The sequence below is a fragment of the Oreochromis niloticus genome, linkage group LG1 (assembly GCF_001858045.2).
Source record: "Oreochromis niloticus isolate F11D_XX linkage group LG1, O_niloticus_UMD_NMBU, whole genome shotgun sequence".
Classification (NCBI taxonomy): Eukaryota; Metazoa; Chordata; class Actinopteri; order Cichliformes; family Cichlidae; genus Oreochromis; species Oreochromis niloticus.
The window spans coordinates 1,150,817-1,165,420 of NC_031965.2; the positions used below are offsets into that span (position 1 = coordinate 1,150,817).

The 14,604-nt window shown below is 40.6% G+C and overlaps 1 protein-coding gene across 2 annotated transcripts in view; it reads right to left on the reverse strand.

Moving 5' to 3' along the window:
- Positions 1-14,604, reverse strand: part of map1aa (microtubule-associated protein 1Aa) — a 46,596-nt gene that overhangs the window by 13,539 nt on the left and 18,453 nt on the right. For both annotated transcript variants that reach the window (XM_005461637.4, XM_005461638.4), the window contains one exon: positions 1,636-1,718. In XM_005461637.4, the coding sequence (XP_005461694.3) occupies positions 1,636-1,718 (83 nt within the window). The remainder of the gene's footprint in view (positions 1-1,635; positions 1,719-14,604) is intronic.

Sequence of the window (14,604 nt, forward strand, 5' to 3'; positions counted from 1 at the left end):
AAATGGCAGCATAAGGATGATGAAAAATGTTTCAGTACCCAAACGTGTGGTGGACTGATTCAAAGACATCCAAACACCTAAAGCATCATTTTATCCCACGTGAACCTGCAATTCCAACTTTCTGTTTGTGAAAAGCAGCCAATCAGACACGGGGAAAAAGGAAAGCTAGCCTTAAAGGGAGATGACCTAAAACGGCAGCTTTAGGATGAACTGAAAGGGTGCAACACAGCCCAGCCTGTACCAGAAACACAATCTATTTGTGCACAAAAGGCTCCTTGTTTTCTCTTTCTTTCATAAGTAAAGCATAGCCAGATGACTGCTGTGCTCCTGGACTACCAGGGCCAACTGCTGCTGATAAGCAAATGAAAGAAAAATGCTTTACAGATGTTTGTTAAGCAATTCAGGCAGGATGATTACAAAATAATTAAATGTTCTTTATAATAATGATAATACTAATAATAATAATAATGGATTGGATTTATATAGCACTTTTCAAGGCACCCAAAGCGCTTTACAATGCCATTATTCATTCACACTCACATTCACACACTGGTGGAGGCAAGCTACGGTTGTAGCCACAGCTGTCCTGGGGCAGACTGACAGAGGCGAGGCTGCCATCGGCCCCTCTGGCCAACACCAGAGGGGCCACCATTTATTATGTTCTTAATAAATGGATATTTTTCTTTTTGTGAATAATGGATATAAATATTATTCAATATTATTCCTGTTTTGTCTATGAAGCTAACAAGTCATCATGCAAAGCTGCTAAAATGTAGAACAGAGTAGCCTACATGGAGCTGGAAATGAGTAAAATAGCTGCAGTTTGTCCTGTGAGTGATGAATGGAACGCTAAATATGTCCAATCAAAATAGCTGCTCTAACAAAATGAGTTTAAGAAAAAAAAGGTGAGTCAGCCTGCAAAAACTCCTGCTCCTTTTTACAAATCTAAATGTAGCAGTCTAAAAATGAGCGCCTGTCACTTAATACCCAAAATAGAATGTTTGAAAAAGTATTTTCTATTTCTGCAACAAACAGGACCCGTTTTAGGCACATTTAAAGTCTCGATTTAGTCATAAGTAGCTGAGAAGCTGAGATGCTGTAGCCTTAAGGAAAATGATTAAAAGGAGAATAAACACACAAAACGGTGAGTTTCTTGGGCAGCTTGAGGGACCAGGTGTTTCAGTCCTGTAGATGTAGACTTGGCAGTAGTTTCACATTGATCTACAGATGCAAGTTACTCGTCAAGGACTAATTAAATGTTTATAGTGACTAATTAAAGCTATGAGGTCGACCTGTGTAAACAAAAATAGTATGAAAGTTGTTATCTGCAGTCAAAGATAACACAGAATATGAAAACACTGTCTGTGACTCACACTGTGGGCCTTCAGCTGACAAAGTGTACTGATGCTAATCAGAGAAGCCTGGGACAGGCATGGACCTCCAACTCTGGGATCCCTGGTGAACAGCAGGTATTGCTACAGTCTTCATAAGATAAACTGAGTTCAGATCACATTGAACACTTTGGCCCAGAACTCCTCAGTGTGACTTAAATTAAAAAACTTTTCCAAATAGGAACCAAACAGTTTCATCATCGCCACGCACTCGTTTCCTGTATGCTCTCTGAATGTGACTCACCTCTGAAACAGCAGTTTCCTCTGATGGGTTCACCAACACAACCGTCTGGAGGACATCACTCTGATACTGGAGAATTCGCTGGCCTGCAGGAACAGATACATAAAAACTTAAAAGGTCTTCTGATGACCAGGCAGGAACAAGACGCAAACCATCAGCTGATTAAAGCCAAACCGATTGGCAAAAAGAATTTCTGGTAGAATACAAGTGCAGAGTCTCACATGTTCCTCTGTCAAGTAAATATCAGGGCTGTAGAGCATCCGTAACGTTGGATGATAAGCATGGCAATGCAAGTTAAGATTTAAGAGCATTTCAATGACAATGCAGTTCAAAGTGCTTTACATAAACTATACAAGTCACATCAGAGCTTTTTTAAGCATTCTGCTTCCAGAGCTCACATTCATTTACTCCACTGACATTCCAGACCATCCTCCAACAAGGATAACCAGCTATGAGGTGAATTGTGACCATAAACAGATTTGATGTGTAAAGAAGAGCCGAGTTACAGATATGGCATGGTGCTTCGTTCCTGAGTGTAGTCACTGCTCTTGTGGTTTCTGAAGCTTCACTCTCAGCATGTAACCTCACATTCATCACCACCTCTGTGGTTACAGCAGCCTCCACCAATCACAGATATTGCTGTTTCAGTTTTTGTCAGTAGACCAGTTCTTTTCCATGAAACTGCTAATAAAAACAATTTTTGTTAAACCAAGGACAAGTCATAGCCCAAAGAAATGTTGGACAGTTTACATCATTATACTGTAGCTCATAATCAAAGTCTCTATGGAGAATATGTTTGGGATTTTTACTTCTGAAATCTCACTATCGACATCAGAGCATTTACACACGTATCAAACAGAATCTTTAAACATAAAACAAGTAAAAAGAGTGAAAGTTAGAGAACAGTTTATAGTTCTGTAAATGAAGTCAGTGTACAGCTGAGAGTAGCAGAAGGCTTTTCTCAGAGTTTGTTCTCAAACCCAGATATGCTAACATGCTGTCGTGTTAGCACGTTAGCATTTTCTAACACAGCTATGTGTATATCAGCTGAGACTGCTGGAAACGTAATTGGTCGTGAACATACAGGCTCATACATCAAAGTATTGGATGAATATAGAGTCAATATCAACCTTCTTTACTAATATCTCCAAATGAAATGGCATTAGGTGATATCAGTGGGCAGTGTTTATCTGTTGTGTCCCATCAACAGGCTAAAAGTTTGAAGATGAAGAGATGAAAGACTTTAAAACACATCTGCATCAAACACTGCGACAAAACTGAGTGAAATGTGTCAGAATGGAGCAAAGTGCTGGTGATAATATAAATTCCTTCAACATTTGCAGCAACAATCCTTAACATCCTCAGCCCCGCCCTCTGTTTTCCACACTGGGTTTTTTCTTCACTGCCACTAACTAAAGCCCTGATGACAGAGGGGTGGGGGTTCAATCCTACATCTTTCTCATGTACAATCACAACAATATTGCCAAAAAAACCATCCACAGCCACAAGTCTTACTGGCTGTTGCTATGGGTACGCTTCAGTGGCTCCTGCTGCTGAGTTACACTGACCCAGTCTTGGCTGAGGGAGACGCATTGCAGCATTTCTGTGAGAGGGAGGGGAGGCTCGCATTGCATGCTAGCATGCAAGCAGCATTACACAGTATAGGAGGTAAAAGCCAGTGACAGAGCATCAGCAGCATAATAACCATGTAGGCGGTTCGGCCAGGAGAATCTATATTTAGCACAAAAGATGCTCCTCAACCTTGAAAACGTGAAGGAGCTGACACTTGCTATTAATGGGTCCTTTCCCTGCTGGAAAGGGAAGGTTAGTGAGGCTGGGGGTGGGGGGAGCACTCGAGGAGAAGATGACATGCCTTAATGTTATAAGGATGCACGTTGGGTCAGAGATAATCCATCGACACGTTAGAGACAAAGGCGGTTCAAGTCGTAGTCAGGAGCAAACTAACAGCTAGTGTCATGTCTACTGAGTAAACACATGTGCTCCAGCTTTTCACATAATGTCAAATCTGTGAACAATCTGCATTTGCTCAGCTGCTGATCAAGCAAGCAGAGTGGAACTGAATGTAAAGGCACCAGAGCAGGGGCATCATGAGCATTGCATTTTAATGAACCAACTGCTGCTGAAAGAACAATCAAAGATCATATTTCTATTCTTGTTTTATATCATTTTCAGTATGAATAAGGGAGAATGTAGGCTCTTTGATTTCCAAGAGATCCGCAACTGTGCACATATTTTATTGACATGAAATCTACCAAAATAAATCTATAAACATCTGAACTGCAACGCTTTCTGAATTTCAAGTCTTTAATTGAACTCACCACAGGTATTCGAACAGTTTAATAATCCTGGCTGAATAACTGTGAGCCTCTGAGAGCTTTGTTTGCTCACACTCAGCATGCAGCTGTGAAGGAAACTGTCCAAAAAACTGTTTTTAGTCTTTTATTTAATTAACACTGCTGAACATCTGTGTATGTTCTCAGTGATCCAGGTCATCCGTTTCTTTCCAAGCTCCTCAGACTGCTGAACATCTCTAACTGATTGAATTACACAGCTGAGAAGTCTGTCATCTGTTTATCCCAAATTTGGGGGAACAGACAGGTATTGTTAAAGTTGAAACCTCGCAGTGAATTTGTAGCCTGGTGTACCTCCAGACTGTGTCGAGGCAAACTTCTTACGCATTTCCTTTTTTCCTTTCAGTGCAATGGCAGCGCTGCATCAAGGTAAAGTAGGGACAGGCCAATATCGACCCTCATCTTATACTCTGCTCTCGACCTGGGTCCTGCACAGAATTAAGTCCTTAGCAGTAGAATCCTGCGGTGGGTCGGGCGCCCTCAAGGAGGTTGCTAAATAAATCTGAATGGATTAAGTGCTATTATCTAACTGAGGGTTGTGGAGGGGGGATGATCCCAGCTGGGATAGAGGTGAGTATATGTCTTTGTTCTGTGGAGGAAGCCAGAGTGTCCGGACAGAACAAGCAAACGTATACGACCCGGCCAGATGGCGGATTCAAACCCACAACCTTTCTGATGCAAGCTAACAGTGCCGCTACGCTTCTTATGTGTTTTTCTATTGCTCATCTCTAACATGTGGAGCTCAAAGGGAAATTGTGCTCAAACTTAGGTTTCTGTATATGTCACAACAGTCACAACCATCAGCAAACACATCAGGACCACTGATGGTACAGACGAGCCTAACACTAACCCCAGCTATCGTTATCTCTTCTGTTTATCTAACTATTATCACATTATAATCATCTGAACATTGAGGAGACATAAGAACGATAAAGTGGGGTCACACCAGCCTGTGCGAGAACTTTCCAATGATTTTATAGTTGAAGGAGACCAGTTGTGTAATTATTCTTGTGCAGGATTGCTTGATTCACTGTTCAAATTAGTCACATTATATCTCATACTGGCCTTGGTGCAGCCCTCAGTTTATCCACTACCTGAAACATACTGCTTTAGGGCTTTTAAGCTTTCTTCTGATTGGCTGTGTCTCATATACAAAAGATTTTTAACAGCTGTGGCGGGGCGGGGTGGGGCGGTTCTCTGTTTTCACTAATATCCTTATTTTTTAACTTTGGCCACATTTTAATTTGAATGACTCAACATTTTAAAAGTGTTTCCAACAGAAAAAACAGACCCAAGCTGCTCTAAGTTTAACCCTTTCCTTATCTGTAAATAATGTTAATGCTTCTGTTAATTTTGATATCACTAGCCATATCTGATTCTGAGTTCTCATTCCTATTAGAAAAACAAGCACCAAAGTACCATTTAGAATAAACAACATTTTAGATTTTAGCTCCCAATAATTATAAGTGTGGCTGTTCTGCGACGTGTCGAGTGGGTTTTATACTTTCCACGTCCGTGACTCCACTAGAATCTGCTTGGATGCCTCAAAGATGTATATCAGGAATGATTCGGCCGTCGGATCTCCAGCTATCATTGTCTGTGTCCGCAAAAGAGTATAGTCCAGGCTTTACAATAAAGTCGAATGTCCAGGAGTTTATGAAAAAGGTTTATGATGTCAAATGGAGTTAGAAGTTAGCAGTAAGCTAACTAGCTAGTTGATGTATAAAACTGTTTCTACTGTATTTTTAAATTAAACAAAAATTTACAGCATAACTTTGGACATAAGATAAAACAGAGACAAAGGTTCAGCTTGCTGACCTTCAATAATCACCTCATGGCTAGCTACAGATCTTTGGTTAGCCTTAGCACAGGCTAAGGCTAAGATGTGAGACGAGGGTTAAAATGAGTCCTTGATGGGCCATTATATGGCTTTACATGACTTATCTTATTCTAGTATTTCAATTTCTTTGATGATCTGAAACATTTACAAAAAAAATAGTAACTCACGAAGGGGGCAAGCATTTTTTAACACCACTGTATGCTAGTTTCAGATATCTTGGTTAGTCCAAACAATAAACTAGAAAAGCATTCAGAGCCACATCCTCTATCAACACCAGTGACCTGCCTCGAAAAATTCCTTTAAAAATCTAGTAACCATCTCTGATATATGACTCTACCAGTCGTGTGTGTTTAAGCCTGTGCACCTGTTCTCTTCCTCTCTATATATGTATGTGTGTGTGTGAAACAAACATCCTGTAGCCATTACCCATCATTCTTCCCTGCTGCCTCTGTGTGTGACGAAACACTTCCACTCCAGCCAAGTAATATAAATGTTCTGCATGTCTGAGAAGCCTATTAACCGCTTCACACCTCTCACCCTTATTTGTACTTAATAACGTCTCTGAGGACAATCTCCTGTAAGGCCACTTCTGTGCCCACACATCACTCACACTGTTATCATGGAAACAAATGCAGCCCAAATGTAGTGTGGGCCTCTGTGGCTCATGCTTCTGATCTGGCTGAGCAGCATGCACTAATACAGAAAGATTAACTGAAGCAGAGTAGGTGCTGCAGTAGAAATGTGACAGTCTATCAGCCTCGTTGGCTCTGGCTGTTTCTAATAACCACAGCATGATGACTGTTCACTGTGGCCTCTAATGGGATAGAGAAGAACAATATAGCTTCAGGATGTTGGCTATATAGAGTAACTTAATACTGTATATCAAATGGACCTCGCCATGGTGTTGTGATGGCCTTTTTACATTTTATATTTAGTCTTGTGTTTTTGTATGTTACAGGTTTCAGTGTTTCCTCTTCTTCTCAAGCTTCATTCTTTAGTCTTTTTATCTTAAAGGTAAATTTAGACATGTGTCTGGTGTTTATATTTCCTGTCTGATGGTTTTCCCTCCTTTCCTGATTGTCAGCTCACTATAATTGTTTCCAATTGTACCTCATTTGCTAATCAGACCTCTGTGCATACACCTCCTGTGTGTTGCTTTGCTTCTTGCATCCTTCTCCTGAGCAGTTTCCCCAGCATGTGTTATTATGAAGGAAGTGTTATTATTCCTCTTTTTGCTTCTGCAGCTTGGTTTTGAAGTTAGCATTTTAAAGCCTCAACATTACAATTTAAGGCACTGCCATGTTGGGGTTTTTGGACCCAAGAAGGAGCACATCTGGATGTGCGGGTGGTATGGAGCATTAACTAGCTAATGTTTGTTAGCATAGTTAGCAAGCTCCATCTATAAGCTGAATGCGAGGCAAAGAATTTTCTATTTGCTGAAAAAGTGGCTGTACTACACAGGAGGCTATACCATTTTTTATAAAATTCTAATAAAAAGACACCAACAGCACAAACATGAATGAAAGGGCCAACTTAGTGACTGAAATTAACAGCAAGCTACAGCTAGGGATGTGAACTGAGAATCGGTTCCCAGTAGTTTCATCCTCGGAATTGCTAATATATGCTAATATGCTAATAATAATAGCTAATAATAGCCTATCAGTCTTTTCAGTTCCACTTGCATATGATGATGATTTCGGTTTGTGTGGCGCAGTCTGCAGCGTAGATTTTTACATTACTTTTATTTTTATTCCACAAAAGCACGAGAGCATGATTGTAAAATACAAACTGCTTCCAAGACAGAAAGAAGTGCATTATGGTGCTAACACAACACTGGCTCTCTGCAAGTACCTGCACAGATTGCATGCTAACGCTAAGCTAGCCAAGAACCCAGAGGGTATGTCGACCCCAGCCCAGCAGCCAGACCCTGAACTTCAACAGGTAACAAACTGAGCGGTCAGGCTGCAGCCTCCATTTCTACCTGTCTACATGTTTCTGAAGTAAAATCACCGTGGCGATTTCTTTTAACGTCTCTTTGTTCTGGTTTTCATTGTTCCTTTGTGTTCTTAGCTTTGTGCTCATAAATAAATACTAAGAGAACAACTGTATGTGTGTCCTCATTGGGATAGTCTTTTGTGCTTGTGTTTATATTGGTTAACAGTAATTATGCGACAATGCATTTTAGATTATTTTACGAAGGAACACGAAAGTAATGTAATGAGTAGTGTAATGAATTACTTTCTCCTGGGAGTAATTAAATAAAGTAATGCATTAATTTTAAGAAAGATTGGAAATACCACCAACATGCACAAACATTTGGGCACACAGCATGCAATTAATTTGCATGAATGTAATGTCTTTGATATGCAGCTTAGAGATGGCGGTGACTTTTAAAGGAGAACCAATGAGAACTGATAACAATCAAAAAGGAATGGAAATGATAAGTGATATCGATAATGAAATCAGAAAAGCTAAATTCTTATTGATTCCCATTCCTACTCAGGACACATGTCAGTCAAACATCTCCCTAATGTTAATCCTTTGCAGTATTACAGAGTAAAATAGTGGTACACAGATGGATCGGGGAAAACGTCACTTCGTGAAAGTCAAGAAGGAGTTTACCTCAAATGACCACTAGAGGAACTTCCTTCTCTCACCCCAACCGGTCGCAGCAGATGGCCCCGCCCCTCCCTGAGCCTGGTTCTGCTGGAGGTTTCTTCCTGTTAAAAGGGAGTTTTTCCTTCCCACTGTCGCCAAAGTGCTTGCTCATAGGGGGTCTGATTGTTGGGTTTTTCTCTGTATGTATTATTGTAGGGTCTACCTTAGAGTACAAAGCACCTTGAGGTGACTGTTGTTGTGATTTGGTGCTGTATAAATATAATTTAAATACAGTGTTTTTTACCCCCAGAGGTTGCTGCTTGGTAACAACTTGCTTGGTTTGGCTTTAATATTTTTGTCTCATGTCCTTTCCAAATAAGGTTTTCGTGGGTATTTCTAGAAAACAGCATTTATGTTGATTTTCTCTTTTAACTTGTTTCTTTTTCATGGGAAATTTTGTTTTTGATAATCCATCAAAACATCTTGAAGCGTCCTGCTTTCTAAAACGATCTATATTTAAGAACTACTATGAATCGGTTTATATTAGCGTACAGCCTCTATGTTGCACAATCCTGTAGCAAGTTGTTTCTGTAAGACGGTGCACAAGTAAAGCTTCCCCCTACACTCGAAAATTTGAGTGAGATGTCCGATAGTGAGTGGGTGCTCACAGCACTGAGGAATACATCCAAAGCAGCACCAGCCTACACGCTCCCGTCTCCATGATAGGAAGTGCTTTGCATCTGCTATCGTTCATGCAGGCAGCGGCACATTTTCTGCCAAATCATCTCCAAGCCGAGGGCCACACTTTCATAAAATGCCACCTAAGTGATCTCGGCTGTGTGTTTACTTGTAAAAGTAGACCACGTCCCATATATGTCACTCTGCGTGCCTCCACATAGCATGATCCTACACCCTAACCGCGCAGTTAAAAATAAAACAGGATAATATTGCCAGTGGCAGTTCAGTTTTTCCGTTGCAAAGAAAGCACACAGACGTGATGACACACAGAACCTTGTTCTGCTGTGAGAACCAAGACTTCCAGTAAGACTTCAAATTCTCCATTAAAGTCCAGCTTTTATAAACAAACCAATTAAAAGCTGCTTATAGTATCTGGCAGGTTTTCAGCTGTCAGCAGCTTATGTTTATAGGCTACTATACAAGCTTATTATTTTCAGTAGCAACATGATAAACGATGCTGTCCCTCTGTAACAAAAGCAATAAGGTGCCCTTGTTATGACTGGTCAGAGTAGTGAGAACTGAATAAGAACATAATGAGTTCAGTTACTGGTTTCATCATGTTGCAGTTATTATCTCATACAAACTGCTTCCAATGAAAGCACTGTGTCCTCTCAGAATATTTACACAGGAAAGCTCACAGAGTCTGGAAGTATTACTGTGTAATATAGGAAAGCAACAGACCAACACAGAGTACTGTTTTACTGAGGATGTAATGGATTACTGTAATGGCATTACATTTATCTGTAACACAGTACTAAAACCCAGTATTGGACTTGGAAGCGCCAAATATAAGATCAATGTACAAATTTTGAGGAGTGACAGTTGATTTACTGGACAAAGGTTCAAACAGAGTAAAGACTGTTCTACAAAATAAAAGCATCCGCTGCTCCGAATGTAATGCTGAAGCTCAACAACCTGCGACCACGTTCTGGATGCCTACAGCGAGCTAGCAGTGAAAAGCTTCAGGAACTATAGTTGTGAGATGCTCGACCAAGCAGCCAGTGCTCGACTCTCAGTTAGAAACAAAGGTGCTCATTTATACAGCACAATTGTTTCTGCGAGTGCTCTGTGGGCCGTTTTTCGCATACTTTGCTAACTGAAGACATATGTCAAGTATTAATGCAGCTTATTAATTACTATTAATTATATTTGGTGGCATTTTTGCTGTTTGTGCTAAGTTGCGACCTCCAGCTGGCACTGGGGTAGTTTGCAGCCAAATGCAAAAATGGCTTGAATGAGAATTATCACTTCAGAGTTTGAGGCCCTTCATGTTTCTCTCAAACTGCGTTTTACAGTCTCGCTTCAACTAAGCGAAACAGGAGTGATATTTCTTCTTTAGGGGGATCATGAGTGACTGTTCGACCATCCATCACACTGTACAGATGCTGTACTCTCACATAAACTAAGAGAGGAGTGCACTGCTGTAACTACAGACAGTTCAATTCTAAGTGAACATGACTCAAAGCAGTAGGGGCCAAGAGTTATATAAAAAATCACTCCAGTATTCATTTCCTCAGACGGACGTGAGTGTGAAGTGTAGCTGATTTGTACCTGCTGCTTCTCCTGTCAGATGTATTAACACTGATGCAGTTTCCAGGCAAGCCTTGGGGGAAATAATCAAAGCGCTGTTGTTGCTGAGCCTGTGGCACGGCAGCAGCCCTTGTGATATTAAAAGCTACTTTTTTATTTCGACTCTATCGATATTAATGCGGTTATAACCGTAGATGTGTGATAGAATATATTTTGCTCCATTCAAGAGTATTTGTAAAGCATCAGAATACAGCATGAGGTGAGATTAAAGAGTTTTGGAAAAAGGGTAAAATCCTAAACCTGCTAACGTGCTACATTTAGCCAAAGTCCCCTAATGTCCCCTTGCACATGTGCCTTGTGGGATTAAAGAAATCATTTTACTGCTACAATATAATCTACAGCATTGATATTGCATTAAGATGGTTATTAAACATGCTGGCCTCACATTAACCTTTATTACAGATGCAGTTATAACCATTTTATACACACATTGCAGTTCTGTGCTTATTAAAAGAGTTGAAGCTCAGCCAAATTAATTAAAGGTCAGAAGCTTTGCGTGGCGCGACGTCCAGGCAATCTATTGTGTAAGGGCTTTGAGCTGGAAAAGGTAAAATTGCAATACACGCTTACAAAACACACATATAACATATATAACCTAGAAACAGGCCTGAATGTATTCAGCAGCATGTTGCACTAGAGTTTACTTGACAACAGGTGACAGAAGAAGAGGACAAGTCCATGGGGACCTCAAAGGCCGGAGACCATCGCCTTATTTGGAAGAAGATGCCAGAAAGGGGAACTTTGGTGTCTGCATTTATCTCTTAAAATTGCTCATGTCTGTAAAAATACAAATAATGTTCTTAAGATGCAAATTATATTTTTGTAAACGCATGAGGGGGCGTTAACCCTGATGAATCAAAAGCAATCTGAAGTGTCTTTTTGGGTGGGGATCCATGCTGATTGTGTTCAGTAATTATCTCCCCGCGCGTGTTTGAATAAAATCATTGTTTGACCCAACCCTTTTGGACTTGTATTGTTTTGTACTCTTTCTCAATATTTGAAACCCGTAACATTTTGGGGGCTTGTCCGGGATTTTGAGGGGAGGACTGTCGGAGGTTTTGGACGGAGAAATCCGTCCGAGGGGGGTCAGACGGACAGACACGATCGGGTGATTGAACTGAGTGGACAAAGGCCGGCCTATTTAAAGGTAAGGCACTACCTGTTGAATTATTTCCAAAGTGTGCCAAATTGGATATTGAAATTAAAAGTCTACTCAGTAGATTACCAGTAAATGTCTGTTTTGATTTTGGTGAAAATCTCATGAGAATTGAAGTTGAAGTAATGATAATGAAACGTTGAAAGTGACAGTACTGAGTTAAAGAGATAAAGAAATGACAAGAGAAAACAGAGAAATGTTTAAGAGAATATAGAATAATTAGTAATTGGTGAAGTGCTTGTGACAGTAAAGTCTCAATTGAATATAAAGCCGGGCTTGGACATCAATAGAATTGCTTGTGTGATTTTATGGGGTGTTTTCAAAGTAATTAAATTATTTTAGGACGGAACTCGGGGAGTTCTAGGAAGCGCGTTGCTCAGAGGTAACGCTTGCCGATGCCACGGACGCATAGGCATTGTCCTCTACGAGGGATAGTCAGTTGGCCACTGTGGAACTTGGGGCACTCCAGAATAGCTAGTGATTGGATCACTTTTTACTGTCCGGGACAGTAGGTTGCGCTTTTTCGGTCAGTAGAAACCAGGTTTCGGGCGTGTAACCTTAACTTAAAATTTCAGGGAGAGCCTTGGCTGTGGAAGGCCAAAATAGAGCTTCAGGCAAAGTTTGGGTTGGTTGACGCTTTTAAATTGTGTTAGGACCACCATGGATCTCCTCTAGGGCGTCAAAATGCAACCCTTCAGAGTGATATTTATTTTTGGGGAAGTACAGTCACAGGTCTGAGACTGTGGTGAGTCAGACAAGTATGAAACTGTGCTCCTGGTCTCCTCACCTGATGCTGGGCAGATGTTTGCTCTCTGTGCAAAGGTCCATGATGAATTTGCAGAATGCACAGTGATCAAAAAGGGACATCCAGATGTAACAACTGTCTGAGTCTGACTTTACTCGACCCGCCGTACAGACACGAAAACGTATGAACGAGTACTTGGAAGTGGAAATATTCCTGAGGGCACTAATAACCAACCACACGGTGTCACAGAGCATGTTGAAGGAAAGGAGCAAACACTGCAAGCAAAGATGTTAACGGTCTCAAACTTTCATTAACCCTCAGAGGTCAGAGGTGAACTAACTATAAACTAACCTTTCATTCTGGAGAAAGGCAAAACGCACTTGGAAAGAATTGGAATACCTTTTTGATGAGTGTTAGTATACAGTAACTGTAATTGTTCCCTGACTGCCAAGACTTGGGAGAACAATTTAAAAACAGAGAGTCTGGGGTTAGCAACAGCTGTGAGCTCTGAATCCAAGTCAGTGAATTGATTTGCAAATCTTGGACACGATAGCTTTGTTAACACCGTTAATACCAACACGTTCTCATCCCAGCTCATCACATCCCGACGCTATGTGACCAGTCGTCCGTGTGCTGGGATGAGAATGCTCTGTTAACACTGTTGCTTATCCTTATTTGCAAAAATCATAATTTGCTAATTATGTTGTTCATTAATTTAAAACAAAAGATCTTTGAAAGCTTTGAAACAGAGCAGCATGAGCCCAAACAGCGTGATCCTGATTAAATGTGTGTTTTGTCATGCTTTGTTAGAAGGATGCGCTCGCTTGTCAGGCACCAACCTGAGCTCTCTGTCAAAGCTGCTTTCAAACCACATTTGCTTTTACAGTATCCAGCCTGGGAGAAAAGCCAGTACCTGTTAAACCTTATCTTAAACCTGCACGTCGTCTCTTCTTGACATCATCACATTTCACCTCCGCTGAAAAAAACATCTTGCCTCAGGTAACCGAGAAACAGAGCTCATTAGCAGAAATTCATTTACACTGCCAACAAAGATCCTTCTCACTTATAGAAACTGTGTTCAACAGCAACATCCAGTTTAAAATAGCTCCTCTGATTACTGTACACCACGTCAGGTACACGTGCAGTTACTGACCGACACCACTGCTTTATTTTTTATTGCCAGAAACGGTATGTCTACTCTCACTGCTTTTAAACCTCCCTTTGTATTCTGTTAAAAAACTAATACTTTCTTCTTGTACCCAGTTACACCCAACAACCATATCCCCGAGCAGAAGAAAGCATCGATCTGCCCACAGTGAGGAGTGCATACTTGTGGCAGCAGGGCCTTCGGGCACTCTTCAGTTTTTGGCACCTGTTAAGGGATTTTGTGATGTTTTTCCTTATAATGTTTCATTTACTCATATGTTTATGTTAAGAAAGGCTTGGAAAGCACATAGTGTTCACTGACAGCACCCAAAATAAATTTAAGTAGCCCGAATAAAAACGAGCTTATTTTTAATGTATGATATTGTAAAGGAAACAAAACATCAGTCAAAGAATTGTTAAAACAAAAATTACTGTATAAAAATTACAATCATCCACTCAAATATTTGGTTCTAATGAACAGAAATTTGTATGAAGTTGTAAGAACTGTGAAGAACATGAATCAGTCTGTGTCGGATCCTGAATCTGACACTGATGTTACAGGTAAGAGGTACGTGGAACCGAGATCGAGGCCATTTGCTTTGTGATGTTTGCAAAGACTGCTACGTTTTGCCAGTGGTAGTTCACTCTTTGCAACATAGCACGCTGCTCTAAACAGATTTTTCAGGACTTCTTGTTGTGCTTGGTTTATTTTTAGTATGTTTTTTGCGATTGGTGTTTGTTCTGGGAAATTCTTTTGTCCATGAAACCAAAAAGCTGCACTTTCTTT